This window comes from Bos taurus, chromosome 17, assembly GCF_002263795.3.
Source record: "Bos taurus isolate L1 Dominette 01449 registration number 42190680 breed Hereford chromosome 17, ARS-UCD2.0, whole genome shotgun sequence".
Classification (NCBI taxonomy): Eukaryota; Metazoa; Chordata; class Mammalia; order Artiodactyla; family Bovidae; genus Bos; species Bos taurus.
This window is the reverse complement of record NC_037344.1, coordinates 29,893,628-29,921,140: the sequence shown is the minus strand read 5'-3', so window position 1 is coordinate 29,921,140 and position 27,513 is coordinate 29,893,628. Positions and strand designations below refer to the sequence as shown.

At 38.5% G+C, this 27,513-nt stretch overlaps 2 protein-coding genes across 5 annotated transcripts in view; both read left to right on the top strand.

Moving 5' to 3' along the window:
• The window catches only part of INTU (inturned planar cell polarity protein), a 92,018-nt gene extending 81,827 nt beyond the window's left edge, over positions 1-10,191 (top strand). The window contains exons 15-16 of one of the 4 annotated variants that reach the window (XM_010813739.3): positions 243-400; positions 7,193-10,191. In XM_010813739.3, coding sequence (XP_010812041.1) covers positions 243-400; positions 7,193-7,304 — 270 coding nt within the window. In that variant the 3' untranslated portion in view covers positions 7,305-10,191. The other 3 variants (NM_001205855.1, XM_059876012.1, XM_005217555.5) reach the window with 3 other exon arrangements.
• A 2,459-nt stretch (positions 10,192-12,650) lies between these two features.
• Positions 12,651-27,513, top strand: part of SLC25A31 (solute carrier family 25 member 31) — a 28,178-nt gene continuing 13,315 nt past the window's right edge. The window contains 2 exon segments of the mRNA NM_001046500.2: positions 12,651-12,952; positions 24,550-24,677. Coding sequence (NP_001039965.1) covers positions 12,709-12,952; positions 24,550-24,677 — 372 coding nt within the window. The 5' untranslated portion in view covers positions 12,651-12,708.

The window sequence follows — 27,513 nt, the reverse complement described above, 5'->3', positions numbered from 1 at the left end:
TGAGGCTGTGAAACAAATGTGTCCTTGGAGAGTCAAGAGAAACTTTATCCGTGAAGTCTCTTGTAGGAGACGGCATTTAAAGTATGAGGAAGAGTGGAAATTTTCCTGCAGGTAAAGAGAAAGAAGAATGTCATCGTGGGCACTTATGGTATTAGGATCAGCCAGTTCAAATCTATATATGAAAACATTTAAAGCAGCACTATTAATACCAGCCAAGACTAATAATACCTATTAATTTACAGAAAAAGAAAGCACTAAATGGTAAAGATCATTCAGGTTCAACAAATTCAGTGTCTTCTCTGAACCCTGTGAAAGAACATGGTGTATTGTTTGAATGCTCACCTGAAAACTGGACTGATCAGAGGAAAGCACCACCAGTTATGGCTTACTGGGTAGTAGGGTAAGTGGAAGAAAATATTTTTAAATGTTAAAAAGGGGGTAAAGGAGATAAACATTTTAAGATATAAGCATGGATTTATTGCTGCTTGTAATGCAGAAGATGTGGGTTTGATCCCTGCGTCAGGAAGATCCCTTGGAGGAGGAAATGGCAAAACACTCCAGTATTCTTGCCTGGGAAACCCCATGGACAGAGGAACCTGGCAGGGTACAGTTCATAGGGCTGCAAAAAGTCAGACATGACTGAGCAACTGAACACAACACACACCATGAGTTTATTAACATAATTCTAATATTTAGTGTATTTTAGAATTCTGCTTACTAAATAACGCCTTTAAAATTCTTCCCAAGTCTTTTTTTTTATCAAAAAAAAAAAAACAAACTAATTCACTTATCTTACAACATTGTACTAGTAAGACACTAAAAGGTAATGAGTTCATACCCATTGCTATTTCCTTCTGTCTCTAACTTTTTTCTCTCCCTCTTTCCTCCTTTCTTTCCCCTTCCCTTCCCTCTCTTCCCCCTGTCCCCAACCAGCTACAAGACCTGGCCCTATCTGTCCCCCGGCCACCTCTGTGTTTCCACCTCCTGTCGCTCTCTTCCTCCAGCCACTGTGCACAGCCACACTGGCACCAGCTGAACTCTGTTCCTGCTGTTCCTTCCATGTGGGATGTTCTACTTAACCTTTGCCTATCTGGCTCCTCGATATTCAGACCAGTGGTATCATCTCCTGTCAAAGAGACCAACTGTCATCTCTCTCCTACATTAAAGTTATTCTCTCCCCTATCACCCCTTTAATTTTCTTGTTTATCATCTTTCTGTCACTGGAATGTCAGTTTTATGAGATCAGGAATTGTATCTGCCTTGTCCCCCACTGGCACAACACCTGACACAAGTCACTTGATAAATATGTAAGGATTAGTAAATGGAGCTGTGCTTGGCAAAATATATGTGGTGATGCTTAGGTGGGCTGGCAAACACAAAGAAAAAGACACAGTCATTGCATCTGATGATCTTACATCCAGCAGAAGAAATATGAAACATGCTTAAATATCTATGTACTTATGGATGAATATTCTATGGAGAGAGAGAGACAGATATAGCTGGCTATATTTTAACTTTTTTTAAAGGTCAGTCTCCCAAGGCAATAGAAATAAAAACGAAAGAAGCAAATGGGACATAATCAGACTTACAAGCTTTTGTACACAAAAGAAAAACATAAAAAAAAAAGAAAAACAGAAAGACAACCTATGAAAAGGGAGAAAATATTTACAAATTATGTAAACAACAAAGGCTTAATCTTCAAAATACACAAACAGCTCATACAACTCAACAACAAAAAACCCAATTGAAAAATGGGTCAGTTCAGTTCAGTCGCTCAGTCGTGTCCAACTCTTTGCGACCCCATGAACCACAGCACACCAGGCCTCCCTATCCATCACCAACTGCCGGATTCTACCCAAACCCATGTGCATTGAGTCAGCGATGCCATCCAACCATCTCATCCTCTGTCGTCCCCTTCTCCTCCTGCCCCCAATCCCTCCCAGCATCAGGGTCTTTTCCAATGAGTCAGTTCTTCACATCAGGTGGCCAAAGTACTGGAGTTTCAGATTCAATATCAGTCCTTCCAATGAACACCCAGGACTGATCTGCTTTAGGATGGACTGGTTAGATCTCCTTGCAGTCCAAGGGACTCTCAAGAGTCTTCTCCAACACCACAATTCAAAAGCATCAGTTCTTTGGCGCTCAGCTTTCTTCACAGTCCAACTCTCACATCCATACATGACTACTAGAAAAACCATAGCCTTGACTAGATGGACCTTTGTTGGCAAAGTAATGTCTCTGCTTTTGAATATGCTATCTAGGTTGGTCATAACTTTCCTTCCAAGGAGTAAGCGTCTTTTAATTTCATGGCTGCAGTCACCATCTGCAGTGATTCTGGAGCCCCAAAAAATAAGGTCAGCCACTGTTTCCCCATCTATTTGCCATGAAGTAATGGGACTGGATGCCATGATCTTAGTTTTCTGAATGTTGAGCTTTAAGCCAACTTTTTCACTCTCCTCTTTCACTTTCATCAAGAGGCTCTTTAGTTTTTCTTTGCCTTCTGCCAAAAAGGTGGTGTCATCTGCGTATCTGAGGTTATTGATATTTCTCCCAGCAATCTTGATTCCAGCTTGTGCTTCTTCCAGCCCAGCATTTCTTATTATGTACTCTGCATATAAGTTAAATAAGCAGGGTGACAATATACAGCCTTGATATGCTTCTTTTCCTATTTGGAATCAGTCTGTTGTTCCATGTCCAGTTCTAACTGTTGCTTCCTGACCTGCATACAGGTCTCAAGAGGCAGGTCAGGTGGTCTGAAAAATGGGTAGAAGACTTTAATAGACATTTCTCCAAAGAAGACATACAGATGGCCCGTAGGCACATGAAAAATGCTCAGCATCACTGATTATTAGAGAAATGTAAATCAAAACTATGATGAGGTACCACCTCATACCAGTCAGGATGGCCATCATTAAAAAAGTCAACAAATTCTGGAGAGGGTGTGCAGAAGAGGGAACACACCTACACTGTTGGTGGGAATGTAAGTTGGTACAACCACATGGAAAACAGTATGGAGGTTTCTCAGAAAACGAAAAATAGAATTACCATATGATCCATCAATCCCACTCCTGAGTATACACTCAGATAAAACTGTAATTCAAAAACATACACGCACCTCTGTGGAAACAACCTAAATATCCATTGACGAATGAATGAAGAAGATGCAGTATGCACAACGGAATACTACTCAACCACAAAAAAGAAAATAATGCCATTTGTAGCAATATGGATGCAACTATAGACTATCATACTAAGTGAGGCAAGTCAGAAAGGGAAAGAAAATACTATATGGTATCACTTGTATGTGGAATTTAAAATATGGCACAAATGAACCTATCCACACAACAGAAAACAGACTCAGAGATCATACTTATGGGCGAGGGGTAGGGGGAGAGAATGGATGGGAATTTGAGGTTGGTAGATGCACACCGTTACATTTAGAATGATCAACAACAAGGTCCTACTGTATAGCACAAGGGACTATATCCAATCTCCTGGTATAAACCATAAGGAAAAGAATACTATAAAAAAAGATTGTATATGTGTAAAACCGAGTCACTTCACTGTATAGCAGAGATTGACACAACATTGTGACATTGTGACACCACTGTACTTCTATAAAAAGTAAATTAGGACAGTGCCTAGTGAAGTTAGGTGACTTTTACACCTTTTATGATGACTACTTTTGGTGGAGTTGAAATGCTGTTTTCATTCTGCATTTGTGTAGTTCGGTGCTTTGTTCAAAGTTAAGTGTTTTCAGAAAAGTATGTTTTGCATGTATTTTTTTACAGTCTAAAATTTTGACTGCTGAGAAGTTTCTATTGTACAGAACTTCATTTAAATGGTTTTTCTACTGAATCCAGGGTATTCTGAAGATCGAAGCCTGTGTGTAAAATGCTACCAAATGGCAAAAAGCAACAATAAAGTTTGGTTTTTACTTTTCTTTCTAACATATCAATGCTTAGCAGAACTATTCAGATTAGATTGTCAGTAGTAAATTAAAGACAAAAATGCCCGTTCTCCTCGAGTCCATGAAACATACCATACTTAATATACCTGCAATTAAGTGATAAAAATTACGCTCTGTAACTCTATACTGCTAGTGTTAAAAACTAAAGATCTTTCAATACAGCAAATGCTTAATGCTTATATAAATGTGAATTTGTCAGCCTTTATGTAATCTGTATTATATATAGCAGGGAATAAGATGAGTTACACAATGTATGCCTTAAAAAGGCTATTTCTTAAAGCTGTTAGAAGGGGCTAATGGTATTTCAATTAGTTATCAGCAAGTGACAATACATTCCACCACAAATGTACTCTTGTTCTTCTAGCTTTTAAGACTTTATGGAAAAACTGGGTGCTTCAGAGTTTTGAGAAAAAAGAAGGGAACACTACACCTGTGTTGTGGATGATCTGAAGACTTTGCCTGTTCTTTTTTTAAATATTACTTTCAGGTCCTTTGCTTACCAAAGGAGGCCCAATTTCACTCAAATGTTTTGATAACTGTGTTTAAATAAATGCAAATGAAAAGACTAAAAAAAAAAAAAAAGAAGTAAATTAGGTAATACAACCACACACTCTGGAAATTCTGAAAAAGGGGAGGAAATCTGAGATTACAAAGAAAAGCTAAGAGATTCCATTTGATCTGCTTTAGGAAATGAATTGGATTTGGATAGCACATTCTAGGTAAAGGATGGGATGAATAAAGACCCAAACAAGGAAAATCACAAGGCTTGGTTGTGAGTAGACTGGTTTGCTAGGATGGTAGAGGAATGGCATATACAAAGATGAAGTGAAAGATAAAACTAGAAAGCTGTTAGGATCACTGCAGAGAGCCTTCAAATATTGAACTACTGATAGTTCTTTGAGTTGGGGTAGAGAGTTGGTGGAGGAAGGAGCACAGAGTTGGGTGGTACTAATGTTACTCGACACCTACCGTGTAGTACTAAGCTGTATGAGAAATGCTTTACAAATGTTATCCAAAGCAGTAATTCCCATGTGCTGATCCACAGGATTTAGAATCAGCTGAGTCACATTAACCAGGGCTTCCCTGATGACTCAAATGGTAAAGAATGTGCCGGCAATAGGGGAGACCCGGGTTTGATCCCTGGGTTGGGAAGATCCCCTGGAGAAGGGAATGGCTGCTGCTGCTGCTGCTACCCAATCCAGTATTCTAACCTGGAGAAGTCCATGGTCAGAGGAGCCTGATGGGCTACAGTCCACAGGGTTGAAAAGAGTCAGACATGACTGATTGAGTCACTTATTAAAATCAGAAATGCCTGTACCCCATCTCAGACCTACTGAACTAGAATCTATGGGAGTGGAACTCTGTATGTTTAGTAAACTCACTTGTGATTCTGATGTATAACCAGCCACGCTTGGGAGCATCAACATGATCTAAACTCAGTGTATAGTGATCAGCGCTGTGTTATTGGAAGATCAAGCTGGGAGCCAAATGGAATGGTGTGGACATGAGAGAGAATAGAGATAAGAAAACCAGTTAGGCACACGTGCAGGTGTATGCTGCTGCTGCTGCTGCTGCTAAGTCACTTCAGTCGTGTCCAACTCTGTGCGACCCCATAGACGGAAGCCCACTAGGCTGCCCTGTCCCTGGGATTCTCCAGGCAAGAACACTGGAGTGGGTTGCCATTTCCTTCTCCAATGCATGAAAGGGAAAAGGGAAAGTGAAGTCGCTCAGTCGTGTCCGACTCTTAGTGACCCCATGGACTGCAGCCTACCAGGCTCCTCCGTCCATGGGATTTTCCAGGCAAGAGTACTGGAGTGGGGTGCCATTGCCTTCTCCGATGCAGGTGTATAGTAGAGCCATAACTACATTCACAACTGGAATTGAAAAAATCAATAGGTGTTGAATTATGATGATGCTGATCTATACAGAATAGAGAAATTAAAGGAAGTCAGAAATGGTTTAATGTTTTGTATACATTAGTATTGATTAAAAAGACTAAAATTTTAACTTTAAGAAAATCTAAGTTCAATGTTAATCCCAATTCGATGTCTAATAACTATTGTACTTAGAATGATGGTACATCATTGACTATATAATAATAATAACTAACATTTTAAAATTAAGGAATATGACTATAGAAATTTTTACACTCTGAAAAAATAAATGTAATTGACCTAATGCAGAGTACATCATGAGAAACGCTGGGCTGGAAGAAGCACAAGCTGGAATCAAGATTGCCAGGAGAAATATCAGTAACCTCAGATACGCAGATGACACCACCCTTATGGCAGCAAGTGAAGAGGAACTAAAAAGCCTCTTGATGAAGAGGAGAGTGAAAAGTTGGCTTAAAGCTCAACATTCAGAAAATGAAGATCATGGCATCCGGGCCCATCACTTCATGGGAAATAGATGGGGAAACAGAGGAAACAGTGTCAGACTTTATTTTTGGGGGCTCCAAAATCACTGCAGATGGTGACTGCAGCTATGAAATTAAAAGATGCTTACTCCTTGGAAGGAAAGTTACGACCAACCTAATAGCATATTGAAAAACAGAGACGTTACTTTGCCAACAAAGGTCCGTCTAGTCAAGGCTATGGTTTTTCTAGTAGTCATGTATGGATGTGAGAGTTGGACTGTGAAGAAAGCTGAGCATCGAAGAATTGATGCTTTTGAACTGTGGTGTTGGAGAAGACTCTTGAGACTCCCTTGGACTGCAAGGAGGTCCAATCAGTCCATTCTAAAGGAGATCAGTCCTGGGTGTTCTTTGGAAGGAAAGATGCTAAAGCTGAAACTCCAGTACTTTGGCCACCTCATGCAAAGAGTTGACTCATTGGAAAAGACTCTGATGCTGGGAGGGATTGGGGGCAGGAGGAGAAGGGGACGACAGAGGATGAGATGGCTGGATGGCATCAGCGACTCGATGGACGTGAGTTTGAGTGGACTCTGGGAGTTGGTGATGGACAGGGAGGCCTGGCGTGCTGCAATTCATGAGGTCGCAAAGAGTCGGACATGACTGAGCAACTGAACTGAACTAAACTGAAGGCATAGATTATTTAATTATAAATCTAGCTGCATTTCCCCCTAAATCTGTAGATTTAGACTAGTGATTGAATTTATGACTTATTCTTTCAGAAACCAAAAAAATGTAGTAAAATATATTGGAGAGTTGGAGTTTTTTCCTTCTTGGAATTTCTGAAATTAATATGTTCTTTTTCTCTACAGGAGACTCTTTCTTCATCCCAAACTTCAAGAACTTTATGTCTGTTTTCATGACTCAGTTACAGAAATTGCCATTGAAATGGCTTTTAAACTGTTCTTTGGATTAACCTTGTAGCTGTATTTTCTTGATGCATAGCAACACTGTGCATAGACCATCAAGCAGGGTTAGAACTGCTGAGATCTGTTCACAAAGAGATAAGGTTTAACTTATTTTCACTAATCAATACTGAGCATAAGGCTGATGAAGACTGAGATGATACGCTGCTGGATTTGATGCACTAAATCTTATTCTGAGACTTTTGAAGAAAATACTTGATCAAAATATGAAAAAGAGATTGTTAACTTATTTTCCATTTTGGTATATAACATTAATTTATTTACTGATTTGAAATAATGTGATGTGTTTTATGTAAAATTAATATAAGAATGTTTATCTTGGAAAAATACCCAATTTTTTGTGTATTTTTATCAAGACTAATATTGATATCTGGCAAAATAATCATGAAATTGGGAAGAGATGACCAGGTTCTGTTACTAATTAGTCTTGTGACCATGAGCAAGTTTTTGTACCTCTCTGAGCTCAGATTTTTCATGTACAAATGAAATGATTGCTTTGAGGTGTCTAAAGATCCTCTTCAGTAAAATGTGCAGTTTTCCCCCTCTAACCTATTGTTTGGTACCTAAATTATTTGTAATGTTGAGCACTGATTCCTTCTTAGATCAGATATGTTTCTTCTGGGTGTTTTAGTAGATACCTCACTGTGGGGGAAGAGAGGAGTGAAAATTAAACTGACTTTTTTATTTATTTGATTTTCTTTACTCATTCAGGTCAGTTCTATTTTGACTAGGATATATATTTTTAAACTATTTGTTCATATACTTTCATTGTTTTTCTCTTTTTTGAAATATGTTCAGGTATACACACATTTTATACAAGTTCACGAATTTTAGGAAAGTTGTATTAAATCTTTTTTAAAAAACCCTATCATGTTGAAAACACTGAAAAAGTTAATTAAAGAAATTCTTTGGTGACTTCCAATCAATACAAAGTTTTGCCTTACAAATCTGGATGTATTGGGTTTCCCCAAAGGGGTACAATGAACAATAATTTTTAATTATTTAATGAACAATAATTTATTTAACCATGAGTAGAGAAAGAAAGTTACTAAGATCAGAATTTTCTTTAGCTGTCAGAATTTGGCAGATTGAAAGGAAGGAAGAACATGACAATTCTTAATTGACATTTACCCAGTGGATTCTCCTGAATTCTCAGATGCCCCCATGACTTTATAGCACTGGGTTCTCTCTTCGTCAGGATTTACCTTTCGAAAGCAATTTACACCAGCACATCTAAAGCCAGTCTCTGCCTTTCCCTACCTCAAGCATGAGACCTCCAGCTTAATCAGAATTAACTGAAAAACATAGTGGATGCACCATTTTAAATATTTGGTCTTAGAAGAAACACTATTATCCCTCTGTCGTGAGTTTGAGATTTCCCCCCAGGTGTTGAAGATGCAAACCACTATACCTGTCCTATTAGTGATTTGTGGGCCTTAATTTTGGCATTCAAAACAGAGCAAGAAACTTGGTAGAAAATGGCTTGCAATATCCTCCCTTTCAGATTATAATTTTGGTCAAATGATAGACTCTTTACTACTGTCTTAAGACTGCTTGTGCACATATATAAGTATCAAAGTATTGTTTAAGAGTATTTAGTAAATGTCTTAAATTTCTTGATAATGTTCCCTCAAACACCATGAAGCTATTTTTAATATGGAGAATTATTTATAAATGCAGCCATTGATCACCTCAGATTTTCAAACAGACTGAACTTGGGACTTACCATTAGGAACTTTTTGTTTCACTTAGTGAAATTTTGATCTGTTGAACTGTTTTCCTGGTCTCAAAGAATCAGAAGACCACTATTTAATAACTGAAATAAAAAGACAGACTACTGATCTTATATAAAGCCAAGTCCTGTGAAGTACTGCAGATGTGCTCTGTAATGTGCATGTTGCAGAGACATTGTATTTTTAAGAAAGAAAACCAAACATTATCTTGGCTCTTATCTCTAAATAGATATCAAAATAAGTGTGGCAAGTACTGTAAACTTAGCTGCTCATTTTTCCATATATGTTCAGATTCACACCTGAGAGTAGATGCGACTCACTGGACAATAAGTGCCTGTCTGCAACTTTAAATAAAGAGGGACATAGAATGCTTTTGCAGGTATAGAAACATTCTTAGGTTGGATTTTATCATCCTGCAAACGTTCTTTTTCACCAAAGACTGTAATGCAAAAGACTATATTTCCAGCATTAAAAAAAAAAAAAAAAAGCAAGTGCTGTCTTACCACCATCATATATTTTTTAGTCCCATCCCCCCACAAAATTACATTTTAGATTTCAACCCCCATTTCTCCATTTCTCTTTTTTGTCTCTTTGTTTGTCATGTTAGAGAATTTCTCTTTTTGTGCCAAGGGACCTCAAGGATGATGCATACTGGCAAGTTAGTAAATTGCAGTCCCTGCTTTTTTATATTTCTGATACAAATGGGAAGAGCTATGAAACCAATTTACTAGGTTTGTCCACTTTGAACATTCTTGAAAATAACATTGTGAATAATTATTGTTGTCTGTGTGATTTCCCTCTAACTAGTGCCTGGCACACATTATGTGCTATAAAAGTGTTAGCAGCTGCTACTACTACTACTACCACTACTTATTATTCAATATCCATTGGTTGAAAACAGTGGAGTCATCTAAATCATACCCTCTACTGTACAAAATGTTGGAAAGCTAAGAAAAATTATTCAGCACTAAACACTTTTAAAATGAGGATTTATACTTCGAATATTTTAAAATACTTTAATAAATATTACTAAAACTTTATATACTGTACTGCGTGGAAATTAATTTTTTAGAGTTGTACTTCTATATCACTGAAGTTATTTTTGCACTATATTGACAGTTTTTAATAAAGATGTGCAGAGGTTTGTTTGCAGTTGTGTTGACTTTTTGTCCATTCATCCAACAAACATTTATTACGTTTCTGCTCTGTACCAAGCACTGTTCTGAATGCCAGAGATACAGCAATGAACAAAACAGCCAAAAATTGCTACCCTCATGGAGCTTATGTTCTAGTGGGAGAGGTAGACCACAAATAAGTAAAACAAAAGCTAAAAGAAAGAGTGAAGCAAGAAAATGGAGTATGAAGTGTGAGAGACAGGGTGGCTAGGGAAAGGGTTGCTTGGATGGCCTCAGATCTGCAGTAAGTGGGGAAACTAACCAAGCTGATTCCTAAGGAAAAAGTGAACAGTGCAAAGGCCCTGAGACTCTCTATTTTTAATATCAACATATAAATCACCAGAACTTTTTTCATTCAGTAAATCAGTAAATAAAATGCAAAGCAGCAAATTAAAATAAATATTTGCAGCTTAATCTATTGAAAAGAGATGATTCAGAGCTCTTTAATAGGGTCAAAAAAAAAGCTACACTTCTAAGTACTTTCACTTTTGCTGTCTTCTAACAAAGAATATATGTCAAAAGTAAGCTTGAGGATATCATAAAGGAACATGCTATAAACACTGTTAACTACAGAGTCACGTCAGGGGAGGGCAGAAGGGGGGGGCAAAAAGGCAAGGGAGAGAAAATTGCCCTGGGGAGCAGCAGCAGGCTTTTCTGACTTCTGAAAATAACTTATGTTTCCTGTGACCAGAGATGGTTCCTTTAAACTTCTTTTGGCACCTTAAAGAGACATTCTTGCTTGGAGTGTGATTCGGGAAGTTCCCCCTTTAAATTTCTTTCTAAGTGCTTTAAATTACCATAAAAGAGAATGAAGTCTTTAATTTTCCAGATCTTTGCAGATAAAATGCCCATCATTTCTTGAATTTGTGATGGATTTCACAAAGGATTTTGAAGTCAATGCAGTGAGAAAATTTTAAATTTTTCAAGCTAGGAATAATGATAAATGAAATTACTTTAGAAAGAATATGTCAGCAGCATACAATATACAAAGAAACTCAGGCTGAAAAACCAGTTGAGTCAAGTGAGCCGCCAAGAAAAGGAAGGTAGCATCAGACATGGTACCAGTAGGACTTGCCAACTAGTTTTATGAGGTCACCAAAAGATTAACAAAATTCCTGCTCTGGAATGCTTCTGGCCAAAATATTTGGCTTTTTACTAGTGACAAGTACTATTAAAAGTGTTACAACACACTTGGGATAATAAATTTAAAAATGCAAACTAAAGTTTAAAAAAGCCAGTAACTCATCTCACATTTTATAGATGTGTTTAAAGACTGCAAGTCCTGCAGAGTACGAGATGATAAAATGGAAGCTTCCTTCCTTTAGTAGAAACCATCAAACAAGTTGTAAAGAGGAATTCAGAATACATTTCTTTATTAATAATAATAGGACGTTTTTTGCCTCTTTCACACATTCCCTCATTAGTGTGGAGTTTTCCAGCAGTTACATACATGTTGGGCACTATTGCAGCAAACGGAATGCAAAAGCAGCTGTGTAAATCAGGCTTTTATTAAGCCAGACATTTAAAAAGCCTTAAAAAAATATAAAACAAGGCTGTTCTCACTACATTTTTTGTTGGCAAAATAATTGTTCTTTAATATAAAAATGTTACTTATGTAGGGGTTTACTGTTATTTTAAATGAGATTTTTTAAATTTTCTGTTACAATTTCTGAAATAATATATAACATAAAAACAGAAGCTTCTTTGCAGCCTTCTACATGAAGAGTGAAAAGGTATCCTAAAATCAGCTTGTGAACCGCTGTTCTAGAACACGTTCCCAACTCTGCACATTAAAATTACCTGGGGAATTCAAATTCAAGCACAGACAGCCGGGCACAAACCCGTGTCTTCCTCCACCCCCTAACAACACCTCTAATTTGTGCATTCGTCTGACTGAACACCACTGCTCTAGATAGAATTACCAAATTAAATAAAATACAGGAGAGAGAAATGTGTTGAATTATGTTATGGGGGTACAGTCAGTAAAACCAGACACTGACACAGTGACTAGACAGAAGACCCCTGCTACATTTAAAGGAGAAGATTTTAAAGCGATTTCTAATAGAAAGTGCAAGGGTTACTCTAGGAACCAAAACTAAACTTGGTTAGTCCTACACGGTTGATTTTGCTGCTCTGTCGTGTTTGGGCTACTAAATCTCTTTTTACAGGCCTGGCTCTCCCGGATCCCTTCCCATATGAGAACTCACAGCCTCCCAGTCCTGTCCGCCGCTGCAAGCGCAGCCAAGCACCTCTACTTGCGTAGACAGTACCGCGCTGAAGAGCCACGTGTTGGGAGTCACGTGACCGGCTCCACTGGCTGGAGGCGGTTGGAGGCACCTGCGCAGCTCCCCGCCCCTGGCGCGACCTTCTCCCAGCGTCCTGAGCGCGGCTTTCCCGCCAGGACTACGCTGAAGCGGTTTTCGGCTTCGTCCTCGCGTGTCTCCGGCTCTTATTTTGAGCTTCTGCTACCCGTTTTTACGTCAGTTGTTCCACCATGCAGCGTGAACCTCCGAAGAGGAAGCAAGAGAAGAAGGTGGAAAAGGGGCTTTTTGACGCCACATCCTTCGGGAAGGACCTGCTGGCAGGCGGGGTGGCGGCGGCTGTGTCCAAGACGACGGTGGCGCCCATCGAGCGTGTGAAGCTTCTGCTGCAGGTCCAGGCGTCGTCCAAGCAGATCAGCCCTGAGGCGCAGTACAAAGGCATCGTGGACTGCCTGGTGCGGATTCCCCGTGAGCAGGGTGCGTATGCTCCAACCTTCCCTCCGCGCAGGGTCAGCTTCTGGGAAGAGGGAGTGGGTGAGCCAGGAGGGGACGCTGCGCGGGCACCAGGGCCGTGTGTGTCGGGAGTTGATTTCTGTGCCTGGGATAATACAATTTCTTAACCAGTCTATGAGGCTCTGCTTTCCCAGGGTCAAGAAGGCCTACACGTGAGCAGTCCTTGGGCAGGAGGGATCACCACCTTCTCTTTCCTCTACATTTCTCCTTCCTAGTAGGCCTTGCACCCCAGTGCGCCTCTACCTGGCTCAAGAGGGAAATGGTTGACCTCCCAGGATTGGGGGAGATGCCATTAGGCACTTGGCTGTATGTTAATAAGTGCTTTAAGGTTCTGAAATATTTGCTGAAATAACATGTTTAAGACAAGTATGCCAAATGGAGAAGGCAATGACACCCCACTCCAGTACTTTTGCCTAGAAAATCCCATGGGTGGAGGAGCCTGGTAGGCTGCAGTCCATGGGGTCGCTAGAGTCGGACACGACTGAGAGACTTCACTTTCACTTTTCACTTTCCTGCATTGGAGAAGGAAATGGCAACCCACTCCAGTGTTCTTGCCTGCAGAATCCCAGGGACGGGAAGCCTGGTTGGCTGCCATCTATGGGGTCGCACAGAGTCGGACATGACTAAAGCGACGCAGCAGCAGCAGCAGCATGCCAAATAGAGAAGCACTGGGGCCTCTCTAGTACGTATTCAGTGAAAAGAGCTTGTTTGTTCTCAGGAACTACTGAAGACTGACTGGGGTTGAAGCTTAACAGGCACTCACGTCTACACATGTTTTAGGAAGATGCCAAAAAACCTCAGTGGTGCGTGCGTGCTTAGTTGTGTCCGACTCTTCGCTACTCCGTGGACTGTAGCCCTGCCCGGTGCCTCTGTCCATGGGATTCTCCAGGCAAGAATACTGGAGTGGGTTGCCATTTCGTTCTAGAGGGGATCTTCCCCACCAGGGATCGAAGGTGTCTCCTGCATTGGCAGGCGGATTCTTTGCCACTGTGCCTCATGGGAACCTCAGTCTAAACAAACTATTTTAATGCAGTATTTTTAGAAATCAAAATTAATGAGAAAAATCTATGGTGAGCAATGTAAAAACTCTAAGTAGAGACAGGATCAGTTTTCCTTTTTTGCATCAGGCTCTGTTTTTATGTAAAATTTTGATATTTTGGTTCATTGTGGAGTTTTTCCCGTTAATATTGAAATGATTTTAAGGAATAATGAAAATGCCTTGTTAATCATTCATTGCCCTCACCTTGCAGACTGGCTTCTAAGTTAGCTAAGTGAATAGAGGATAAATTGATCAGAAACTTTGAGCTGTATAGTGTAGTATTAGTCGCTCACTCCTGTCCAACTTTTTGTGACCCTGTGGACTGTAGCCCGACAGGCTCCTCTATCCATGGGATTCTCCAGGCAAGAATATCATTCCATTCTCCAGGGGATCTTCCTGAACCAGGGTCTCCTGCATTGCAGGCAGATTCTTTACCATCTGAGCCTCCCATATATAGTTGGATTCAATTGAAACATCTATAAGAATTTTAAAAAGGGAAATAGGCCTATTTGTTGTATATTCTGAACAAGATGTGAAGTGGGTTCAACTCAAGTGCAGGCCTTTCTTTCACTCCTAAGTCTAAGATAGGTTACGTTTCCTCTTATAAAAAAAGGATTCCTGGGAATTCCCTGGTGGTTCAGTGGTTAGGACTCCAGGCTTCCACTTCAGGGGGACACAAGTTCGATCTCTGGTGGGGGAACTAAGACCCTGCAAGCAGAGTATTTAGGGTTGAGGATATAGACTCTTAAGGCATAATCTATACTGTGGATATAGTGTGCCCTGTCTGGGAGCTTAATTTAGATCTTTCATAGTTAATGGCTCACATCTTTTCACTTCCATTTATTTTATCAGAGCAAGCTTCCCATTTCTCTTCAGAGAAGTAGGAGCCTCTTTATTATTTACTAATATGCTTTAAATATTTAGTGAGGTAAAGTTAAATATTCTGGAAAGATTGTGCTGACCAATGCTAAATCATTTTATATTTTAAATGTTTTTTGTAATATTTAAACCTAAATATGTTAAATATGAAGCTTCTCTGGTGGCTCAGCAGTAAAGAATCCGCCTGCAGTGCAAGAGACTTGGTTGGGTCCCTGGATCTACAAAATCCCCTGGAGGAGGGCATGGCAACACACTCCAGTATTCTTGCCTGGAAAATCCCATGGACAGAGGAGCCTCTCGGGCTACAGTCCATCAGTTCAGTTCAGTTCAGTCACTCAGTTGTGTCTGACTCTTTGCGACCCCATGAACCACAGCACGCCAGGCTTCTCTGTCCATCACCAACTCCCAGAGCCTACCCAAGCCCATGTGCATTGAGTCGGTGATGCCATCCAACCATCTCATCCTCTATCATCCCCTTCTCTTCCTGCCCTCAATCTTTCCTAGCATCAGGGTCCTATCAAATGAGTCAGCTCTTCACATCAGGTGGCCAGAGTATTGGAGATTCAGCTTCAACATCAGTCCTTTGGGTTGCAAAAATAGGACACCTCTGAAGACTGAGTACATGCACACACACATTCAATATGGCTCTTGTAAATTGAGACCATTCTGAATAGTATTATGGCTCCAGCTTTCTTTAAGCAGAATTTTAAGAAAATGTTTCCTAGTACATACAAAGCCTTGTTATCAATACACATGGTATATCCTATGCTAAAAGATTAGTAATTCACAACAGGGATAATATTGCCATCTAGGGGCATTTGGGGAAACTTGTGAGGAATTTTTTGTTTAGCACAAAGAGGGGAGTAATCCTTAAATGCAGTGATATGAAAGGCAAAATCCAGGACTGCTAAACATCCTGCTGCCCCTGTACATGGTCAGTCCTGCACAACAAAGACATATCCTGCAATGGAATAACTCAGATCTCCCACTGGATGTTCTTATGGCACTCAAACCTGTTTTTGATTATTTACTTAACGTAAACTGTCCAGGGCATGATTTTAGTACACACTAATTTCAGTAATGCAGCTGTCGTGTAAGTAGAGGAAAGACCGTACTTTGTTTTGCTCAGAATTTTACTGAGAGGTGTTCATCATTGTGGAAACTCATGTTAACAGCTCTGTGTGTCATATTTGATCACCACTTACATCATCTTCATTTTTAAATATTGAATTATGATTGTATAGATATACTAATTATTAAGTCCTTTTTTTAAAATGTCAGTGTGTATCTTAAACACAACAGATTCATTACTATTATGTCTCTGATGTGATCACACCTCACCAATTTACTAATTAAAAATACATATTATAAACTCTTATTTCCTCTTTGTATGTAGCAAAGAAGGCATTATATTGACTTTTCTTGAGCTAGTGAAGAGGTTATTGTCTTTGTATTCTATTTATAGGTAGTAAAGGAAGCATTGTAAAATATTTATTATGTATGGAAAACTGGAACCTGGTGGGGTTCAGAATCACTGTGTTAGATCATTCTGGAACTTTACTAGGCAGTCAGATTCTAAGGCTTTTGTTTTCTGGAATTTACTTTCTGTCTTGTGAAAATCAAGGTACATCGCCATCTCAGCGTTCTGAAGTTTCTCTTGTTTTCCATATTCTAGTTTTACTGATAACTTTTCCTTTCTTTAGGCAATATGAAATGAGGATAAGAGACAGTGAACTCAGAAGGCAAAACTAGGTGCTCTCTCACTATCTTCTTACCTTACGTCTTTCTTTACACCTCAAGGAGACATCTCTTCATTCTTGTTCTGAACATAGCTTTAAATATCTCTTTGGGTGTCTTTGATACTTTTTAGTATCAAAGGGTTTAACCTGACTAATGCTGTTTTTAAAGATTTATTCTTTAGTTGGTTTTATGACTTTCCAACTTTGTATGTATACTTTTATTATTTAGTACTGTTCAAACCTTCATTATACAAATAATGCATGTTTCTTATAGAAAATTACAAAATATAGAGAAACCAAAAGTTTAAAAAAAAACTGCTAATATTACCACAGTTAACATTTTAGTGTCTTGAGAGTGATTCTTTTTCACTGAGTAAGCTATGTATCAGTAAATATATTTTAATTAATATAAACTTCTATTTAGTATATTGTAACATAGGTTTTCAAGGATATTATAAGTCTCAGTTTTTAAGAGCCCAACAGAACTCTTCTCTTTCAGGTATTTCTGGACATGAGTTCATCAGCTGTTTTTAATATGAACTTTTCCAAACATATTTTTCTGAAGGCTAAAGCAGTGAGGTTTTTAAATCTTGAAGATGATATTTGGGGGTATTAAAATATTAGGTTTCAGTTCAGTTCAGTCACTCAGTCATGTCCGACTCCTTGCGACCCCATGAATCGCAGCACACCAGGCCTCCCTGTCCATCACCAACTCCCAGAGTTCACTCAGACTCACATCCATGGAGTCGCTGATGCCATCCAGCCATCTCATCCTCTGTTGTCCCCTTCTCCTCCTGCCCCCAATCCCTCCCAGCATCAGAGTCTTTTCCAGTGAGTCAACTCTTCGCATGAGGTGGCCAAAGTACTGGAGTTTCAGCTTTAGCATCATTCCTTCCAAAGAAATCCCAGGGCTGATCTCCTTCAGAATGGACTGGTTGGATCTCCTTAAGTATATGCTTTATGTAAATAAAATAGGAAAATAAACTTTACTGATATTTATTAAATGACTTGGCTCTGGTACCTATGATTGGCCAAGTGTCAGTTATATATCACAGGACACTAAGGCATCCTGAAAAAAGAGTAAGAGTAACACAGGGGAAAAGGGATGACTGGAGCCCTTGCTCAATTACTGTATAATAAATATAGTTTATGTTGGCTCTGTTAAATGGATTTATAGAGATAAGACTATTTGAATATTTGAAATTGTCAAGACTATTTGAAATATAGATTCACATTATTTTTAAGAATGAACCTCATTCTAAGGGTGCCTTGAGATAATAGCAGATGATAGTATGAAAACATCATAATTAGCAAGATACTTGAAAGTACTGTGTTTTAACTAGTAAAATAAACGCTCAGTTGTGTCCTAATATCTTAAAGTTTGACCTAACCACCCTATCTAAATAGTCCTTCCTCATTCTCCTTCTGCATATTACTGTTTTTTTTTCTGGACACCTAACATTTATTTCTTCATTGTCTGTCTTTGTAATGTAAGTTCCATAAGACCAAGAACTTTATTCCCAGTGCTGTCCCTAGCAGGTCTGCTCTGTGAGTGTGTGTGTTAGTCGCTCAGTCGTATCCGACTCTTTACAACCCCATGGACAGTAGCCTGCTAGGCTACTCTGTACATGGGATTCTTCAGGCAAGAACACTAGAGTGAGTTGCCATTCCCTTCTCCAGGGGATCTTCCCGACCCAGGGATCAAACCTGGGTCTCCTGCATTGCAGGCAGATTCTTTACCATATGAGACACCAGAGAAGCCCCTGCTATGTACTTGGTATCACATAAAAGGTTTTTAAATGAAGAATCCTTTTTTTTTGTATAGTTATTGAGTATAGTTGAATTTCTCTTTTGGATGTGTTTTACAGATGCACATAACAGGATGGTATAGTGGCAAAGGTACATAATTTGCTTTTTTAAGTATGTACGTATTTGAGAATCATTGATTGCATTTTTTTAACTAATAGGCAGACTGTCTAAGTATGTTGGAGTGTACAAGTCTCAAATATACATACACTTGACCCTTGAGCACCATGGGTTTGAATTGTGTGGATTTTTTTTTTTTTCAGTAGTAAATACTACAGTACTACATGATCCCCGGTTGGTTGACTTCATGGTTGCAGAATCGTGGATGTGGAGAAACTACATATAGGGGAGGCAGACTACAAGTTATACTTGGATTTTTGACTGCGTGGGTCATCAGCGCCCCTAACTCTCACATTGTTCAAAGGTCAACTGTATACCCAAACATGCCTAGCATTTCCATTCTTGTAAGTTGACCAGTAACTGACCTGGTAACTTTTCCCCATTTTCCCCTAAGTTTTATATTAATTCTTAATTACTTTCTCAGAATTAAGTTCCAAGGAGGTTTTTTTATCATCTTTAAATTTTGAAGAGATTATTTTTACTAAGCAATTAAGTAAAAAAAAAAAAAAAAAGGCAACACACCTTAGATGTTCTGCTGTTAGAGGAGAAATATACCACAATCCCCATGTTTTTCTGTATCAATTTTGTGATTATATATTTGGAAACTGTCCTTTAATCTGCATGACTGCTGCTGCTGCTGCTAAGTCGCTTCAGTTGTGTCTGACTCTGTGCGACCCCATAGACGGCAGCCCACCAGGCTCCCCTGTCCCTGGGGTTCTCCAGGCAAGAACACTGGAGTGGGTTGCCATTTCCTTCTCCAATGCATGAAAGTGAAAAGTGAAAGTGAAGTCACTCAGTCGTGTCCAACTCTTAGCGACCCCATGGACTGCAGCCCACCAGGCTCCTCCATCCATGGGATTTTCCAGGCAAGAGTACTGGAGTGGGGTGCCATTGCCTTCTCCGAGAATCTTAATGAGTAGAAAATGAAATACTACTACATTTCCATCACTCTTGCTTTTCCTTTGTTTTATTCTGATCAAAAAATACTACTGTTTTTATTCAAAGTGGATTTTCCCCTAGAGGCAATAGAGATGTAATAGTTCTAGATCTGTAGTCAGATAGATGTAGAAAGATCTGGAATTAGGAAAGACTGGGAATCCCAGTCTTTTCCTTACCTTGTAACCTTGAACAACTTTAATTTAACTCTCTCAACTTCAATTTCCTCAGTTCTGTACTGGTTATAATAATATTGTATGTTTGTGAAAGTTGCTCACTCATGTCCAACTCTTTGTGACCCAGTGGATAGTAGCCCACTAGGCTCCTCTGTCCATGGAATTCTCCAGGCCAGAGTATTGGAGGGGGTAGCTGTTCCCTTTTCCAATGGATCTTCCCAACCCAGGCATTGAACCCAGGTCTCCTGCATTGCAGGTGGATTCTTTACCATCTGAGCCACCAGGGAAGCCCAATAATTTTATTACCTACCTCATATGGTAGTTTTGATGGTTAAACAGGATAATCCCTGTAATAAAACAGACCACAAACAGTAAAGGCTGGAGAGAGTGTGGAGAGTAGGGAACCCTCCTTCACTCTTGGTGGGAATGTAAATTGGTACAGTGGCTGTGGAGAATAGTCCAGAGGTTCCTCTAAAAATAGAGCCACCATATGGCCCTGAAATCCCACTCCTGGACATATATCTGGAGAAAAGCATGGTCTGGGACTTCCCTGATGATCAGTGGATGGGAATCTGTCTGCCACTGCAGGGGACATGAGTTTGATCCCTGATTTGGGAAGACTGCACATGCCGCAGAGCAACAAAGCCCATGCACCACAACTACCGAGCCCGCCTGCCGCAACTGCTGAAGCCTAGAGCCAGTGCTCCGCAACGAGAGAACCTACCGCAATGAGAACTGCACTCCGCAATGAGGAGTAGGCCCCACTTGCCACAACTAGAGAAAGTGCATATACAGTAATGAAAACCCAGTGCAACCAAGAAATAAATAAATAAAGCACACACGCACCCCAGTGTTCACTGCAGTACTGTTTACAGCATCCAAGACACGGAAGCAGCCTAAATGTCCATCAACAGAGGAATGGATGCAGATGTGATACAGAAATACAATGGAATATTACTCAGCCATTAAAAAGAAGGAAATAATGCCATTTGCAGGATCAGTGATGCACCTAGAGCTGTCATAATGAATGAAATAAGTCAGTCAGAGGGGGGGAAAACCATATGATATCCCTTATATGCAAAATCTAAAAAGAATTTATACAAATAAGTTTACTGACAAAATAGATACAGATTCACAGACTTAGAGAATGAACCTGTAGTTGCCAGGGGCAGAGAATAGTGGAAAGGCATAGTTAGGGAGTTTGGGATGGACTTGTAAACACTGTTATGTTTAAAATGGATAACCAACAAGGACCTACTGTATAGCACAGGGAACTCAAGTGACAGCCTCGTTAGGAGGGAAATTTGGGGTAGGAATGGATACATAAATGTGTGTAGCTGACTCCCTTTGCTGTCCACCTAAAACTATCACTACATTGTTAATCAACTATACTCCAATATCAAATAAAAAGTTAGAAAAAAAAGAGTGCTATAAAATATTCTACCTTGTGTCCGTTGCATGGTTAGTGCTTAATACATTTTAACTCTAATCATTGTGAATACATTCCTGAATTTACAAATGTTCATTCCTCATCATCATTTGTAAATGAATGTACTTGGGATAAATTTGTTTTACATATAAAGTAGATTTTTGTAATCTTATCTAAAGAACCTACATGGTACATAGTGTACCTAGAGTATAGTTTAATAAAATGCTGAAACCTAGCCTCCCAAAATTATATTTCTATAGAAAATGTATTCAGAATTCCACTTTGAAGTTCCTCCTCTTTGTACTCTTACTAAGGACATTGGCACTCCTAAAAGCCTGGTACATCAGTGAGTTGAAAAAAAGGGAATAAGAGTAAGGTTTTGCAGCATGATAATGTGGAAAAGGGCTAAAGGAAGGGTTTTTAACCTGATACCTGTAGCTTCAGGGAATCCACGAATCAGTAGTAACCATGCAATAGTATTTTGTGTGTGAGAGAAATATTTTTTCAGACATAACTCATTAAAAGCTGCCAGTTTTCCTGTTATTCTTCTAGAGGTTTATTTGTTTCTAGAATTTCATCGAGATGTTGACAGTTGTTTTGTTGAATCCTCTAGGTTGTTTCACGCAAATACAATTTTGCTAAAAGGAATACATTCTGTCAACAATACCAAACCATCTCAGTCATAAATCTGGCACTCTGTCATGGTTCCTGTTAATCTGCATATGTCTGTCATCAGAATTTTCTCTTTATATTCAATTCGTTGCTGCTGCTAAGTCGCTTCAGTCATGTCCGACTCTGTGCGACCCCATGGACTGCAGCCTACCAGGCTCCTCCGTCCATGGGATTTTCCAGGCAAGAGTATTGGAGTGGGTTGCCATTGCCTTCTCCGATTCAATACGTTAGCCAAAGTTAAAAGCTTTTTACTACTTATTTGTGATACTCTTTTGTGAAATAGATATTAATTCAGTACTGTAATTATAATCGGACTTCCCTGGTGGCTCAGACAGTAGAGAATCTACTTGCAGTGTGGGAGACCCAGATTTGATCCCTGAGTCCAGAAGATCCCTGGGAAAAGGGAATGGTTACCCACCCCAGTATTTTTGCCTAGAGAATTCCATGGACAGAGGAACCTTGCAGGCTACAGTCCGTGGGATTACAAAGTGTCAGAAACGACAGAGAAATGAACACTTTCACACTTTTCATAATCATATTATATAACAGCTCACAATCTGAAACCTGTAATATCTCAATACCATCTAAATCAACCATTTCCAAAATGACTATTAATAAATAAGAGCCATGTATAAAATGGGAATTCCAATACATTTTTTATACACAACGCTTTTTAAGCTCAGTTTATTAGTTTTTTAAAAAACAAGTGATGATTTTTAATTTAAATCCCATTTGACTGCATTGGCCATTCTCCAGCCAACATGTTCTTTTTTTTACTTTTAAGATCGACTCTATCCTCAGCCAGTAATCTGTTATTGTGTTACTGTAACACAGGTGTAGAAAATAAAATCTTATTCTTCAGTATCATTTACAGTCATATTTTACTTTCAGTGTTTCTCTTCCGCAAGTCTGCAGAAAATACAAATGCTTAACTATGTTGTTAAATGTTGTTAACTATGAAGAACTTAGAAATCACTAAAAATACCTCTGAAAATTAGATTCATCAATCTCCCTCAGGAATTCAATGTGGCTGTAACTAGCAAGCAATATTCTTTTATAATTTGCTTACATTTCTCATGTTTTAAGATTTTTATTTTGCTTCCATTAAAGAAAACGTTGACCTTTCTTAGGTACAAAAGATATTTGCATGATTAAGGAAAGTATTGTAGTTAAGGGACTGAATTATTGAGCCAGATTGCTTGAGTTTAAATTCCAGGTGTACAATTTTCCGACCTAAGTGATACTGGGCAAGTTATTTAACTAACTTGTTTATGCCTTAGAAGTTGTTTTTAATGCATTTCTTCATATATAAAATGGAGAGATTAATATTACCTACCTCATGGGTGATTATGAGGATTAAATGAATAAAAAACAGTTCCTAGAAATTAGTATTTTTTTTAATATTGCCTCAAACATTTTTACAATAATCATTTTCCATTTTTTTAAAAAATAGACTTTTATTTACTTACCATACTTTAATCATTTTCAAACTTTTCTAGGATTTGCTTCTCCAGAAACTCAAAGCTTCAGTAGAGCTTTGGAGACAGACATAAAACTTGATTCTAAATCCTGATTATAGTTTTTAAATTTATAAAAGTTTCAGTTTGTGCATGTATGAAATGGGTACTATAAGAGAACATGTATCATAATCTTAGTGTGATGATTAAATTAAATGTACAAGTATAGCCTTTGCCAGTGCCTGGTACACATTGAGTGCTCAGGAAGTTGTGGCTGTTATCATTACATGTTAAATGCCCTAGTAATTTATGCCTGCAACTGAATGCCAGGTAACTGAATCAGCTGTGAGGACTGAAAAGATTATGTCTTGGCCATTAATATACATCTTAATTGTCTCTATACAGCTGCTTTACATTCACCTTGGGATTCACTAATACTCAATTTTACTTCCCACAAAGTATACTTATTTATTTAATAAATAAATATCTTTCTGTGTATTTATCTGATCCAACTTTCAGTTTCTGAGCACTGGGCGCAGTCAACTGAGATTATCTTCATTCAAATTTTTATCTTTAGGAGACTGTTTATGGGTATTCTTTTCTCCAAGCTGGGACTAGAGCTATCTTAAGAGTAGCAGGGTTCAACCATCTGTAAATACAACTATGGGTCCTGGAGGGATCGCCTGTTGTATTCTGGGGCAGCTAAAGGATTATAAAGGCAGCTCTGACTTATCAGGTAACACAGTGACTGAATTATAAAGTTTGGTCATTTAGTCCATGGAGATTTGAATTGGGAAGATTATTAACCTTGAAAGTTTCCTCCTGTCTCTTCGTCAGGCCTCTGGAAACTGCCTTGAATTGTGAATTCCTTTTATTTGGCTAGGTTATAAAATATAAAGGTAAGACTCTTTTATCTCATTCTCAGGAGTATATATACAACACAATTTTGTTCCAACAGACTTGTCACCATAGGAATTGTATTTTATGATTTGAAACGAGACTAAACTTCTCTTATGAGTACTAGTAAGCTCTGTTTTTCTATTAGTGAAGAGACCTATATTCAGCTGGTAATGCTTTCCATAGGTTTTTAGGTAGTCAAGGCTTCTTATTGGAAATTAACAAAATTGAAATGGAGTGCTTGGAGTTAACACAGCCTTTTTTCCTTCAGTTGGAGACACATGTAAATTTCTTTTTTTTCTCATGAGAAAAGATGTAAGTTTTAGGTAGTTCAAACAGCTAAGTTTGTTAAAACTATGCAAATTATTTAATAATAATACAAGTTTATATTTAGTATGCTTTCTTTTGTAGGTTTCCTCAGTTATTGGCGTGGCAATTTGGCAAATGTAATCCGGTATTTTCCAACACAAGCTCTAAACTTTGCTTTCAAAGACAAATACAAACAACTGTTCATGTCTGGAGTTAATAAAGAAAAACAGGTAATTATTTTTTATTACTTTTAATTGAATGAAAGATTCTTTAAATTATATAGTGCTTTACAGTTTTTAACAGTTTCACATATGTGATTCAAATTATCCCATAGTAACCCTTTCCCCCACACCCCTATCTGCACCCCTTCCCTTTTCTCACTGGTAACCACTAGTTTGTTTTGTGTATCTGTGAATCTGCTTCTTATTTGTTTTATTCACTAGTTTGTTGTATTTTATAGATTCCACATAGAAGTGATATCATGAAGTGTATGTCTTTTTCTGACTTACTTCATTTAGCATAATACCATCAGAGTCTGTCCATGTTGCTCAAATAGAAATTTTTCTTGCTTTTTTATAGCTCAGTAGTATTCCATTTTATACATATAACATCTTCTTTATCCATTCATCTGTTGATGGACACTTGGATTGATTACATACCTTTACAACCTTGGCAGTTACAAATAATGCTGCTATGAACATTGGGGTGCCTGTATCTTTTTGAGTTGTGTTTTGTATTTTTTGGACATATACCCAGGAGTGGAATTGCTGGATCATATGGTAGTTCTGTTTTTAGAAAAAGCAGGTAATTATATTTTAATGTCTCTAAAATTTTCTAAGAAGTAGTTGGATTTGTCTTACCTGAGGTATTTTTTTCCAATTAGAGCATGGTTGATTTACAATATTGTGTTAATTTCTGCTGTATAGCAAAGTGAGGCAGTTCATTTCAGTTCAGTTCAGTCGCTCAGTCACGTCCAATTCTTTGTGACCCCATGAATTGCAGCACGCCAGGCCTCCCTGTCTATCACTAACTCCCGGAGTTCACTCAAACTCACATCCATTGAGTCGGTGATGCCATCCAGCCATCTCATCCTCTGTCGTCCCCTTCTCCTCCTGCCCCCAATCCCTCCCAGCATCGGTCTTTTCCAGTGAGTCAACTCTTCGCATGAGGTGGCCAAAGTATTGGAGTTGTATAGCAAAGTGAAGCAGTTAGACATGTATATATACGTTCTTTTTAATATACTTTTCCAGTATGGCTTATCATAGGATATTGACTATAGTTTCCTATGCTATACAGTAGAACCTTGTTTATCCATCATATATATAGTATTTTATTTCTGCTAACCCAACGCCCCCCTCCTTCCCTCCCTCACCCCACCATACCCCTTGGCAACCACAAGTCTGTTCTCTATGTCTGTGAGTCTACTTCTGTTTTGTAGATAGGTCCATTTCTTTTATATTTTAGATTTCACATATAAGTGATACCGTATTTCTTTCTGATTTACTTCACTTACTGTGATAATCTCTGGTTAATCCATGTTGCTGCAAATGGTGTTATTTCATTCTTTTTTTATAGCTGTTATTTTCCATTGTATATGTACAACATCTTCTTTATCCATTAAAAATCTGTGGAGTTTTATTTGGGGAGGAGGTGCTTAAGTAGTGGAAAGAATAATAATTAAAGCATTAATAACTGTTAGCATATTATAATATGTATTAAGTCATAGAAATTACATATGGAAATTTAGAATTATATTAACTTTTACAAGTTTCTATAAACCTCTTAACACAAATTTAATAACTAAGGGATCTTGAGTTGGAACTTGTAATAGTTGGAACTTCTTTTGACTACGGACTTGTATCAGAGTCCCCAAGACTGTCTTCATGTTCAGTGATTCACTAGCCCTCAAAGAACTCAGAAAAGCTATTATACTCCTGGTTTATTACAGCAAAAAGATGTAGGTTAAAAAAGCACATAGGACAAAATCTAAGAGAAACTAGGTGCAAGCTTCTGGGTGTCCTCTCCTAGTAGACTCAGCTGGACAGCACTTAGTTCTCCCAGCAATAAAGTGAGACAACATATATAATATACTGTCAGATAAGGTTGCTCACTTGAGCCGTGGTGGTCAGGTCTTTGTGGGAGGGGAGTCAGTTTCATAGGCATGTATAATAGACTCAGCTACTCAGTCTCCAGCTACAGCTGCCACCTACTCAAAAGGTCAAATTGATACAGTTTAGCCCAAAGCCCCAAGTATACAAAGGGGTGTTCACCATAAATCAATGTTAGTATAAACTATCTGGTATTGCCAAAGCTTCTGGCATATAAAGACAGTCTTACTAGATAGGATATTCCACGGGCTCAGAAAGTTTCCTCAAAGGAACCTTTGAGTTTGGTCAAGGAGGGAGATCTTTTCAGTATGTGCAGGGTTTGGGCAACACAAGCCTGCTGAATTAACCCTTTACTGAACATTTTCCACCCTATCTCCCCCAAAAGATAATTCCTGTAAAACTAAGCCAGATGGAGCAATTAACTCCAGAATTAACTAGAAAATTTATGTTACTAACATCTGGCCCTAACAGTGTAAATAACATGGCTCTAAAAGTTTCAGTTAACTCTGATCTCTGTTAAAACTCTGTAATAAATTTCAAATCAGTAGAGCTTGAGGTAAAAACATTTTTAGTATGCTTCTAAAGAATATGCTAACACTTTCCTGGTGGTCCAGTGGTTAAGACTCCATGCTTCCAATACAGGGGGCACAGGTTGTCACTGGTTGGGAAACTTAAGATCCCACATGCTGCAAGATGTGGCCAAAAGATAAGAAAAGAACAATAAAAAAGAAAGAACATGCAGTCTTATTTAGAATGTAAAGATATTCAGTCAAAAGTAATATGTAATGTTTAAATATATATTATTTGTTAAATTTGGCTACTAATGACCCTTCTAATTCTGCCCTTAGACATCAAAATTTTCTCCTATCTCTGTTCCTGCCCTAAGAAAAGTGAAAAAAAAAAAAAAAAAAAAACCCTGAAAATGAAAATTCAGTATTTTGGGTTTCTTATCTGGTTT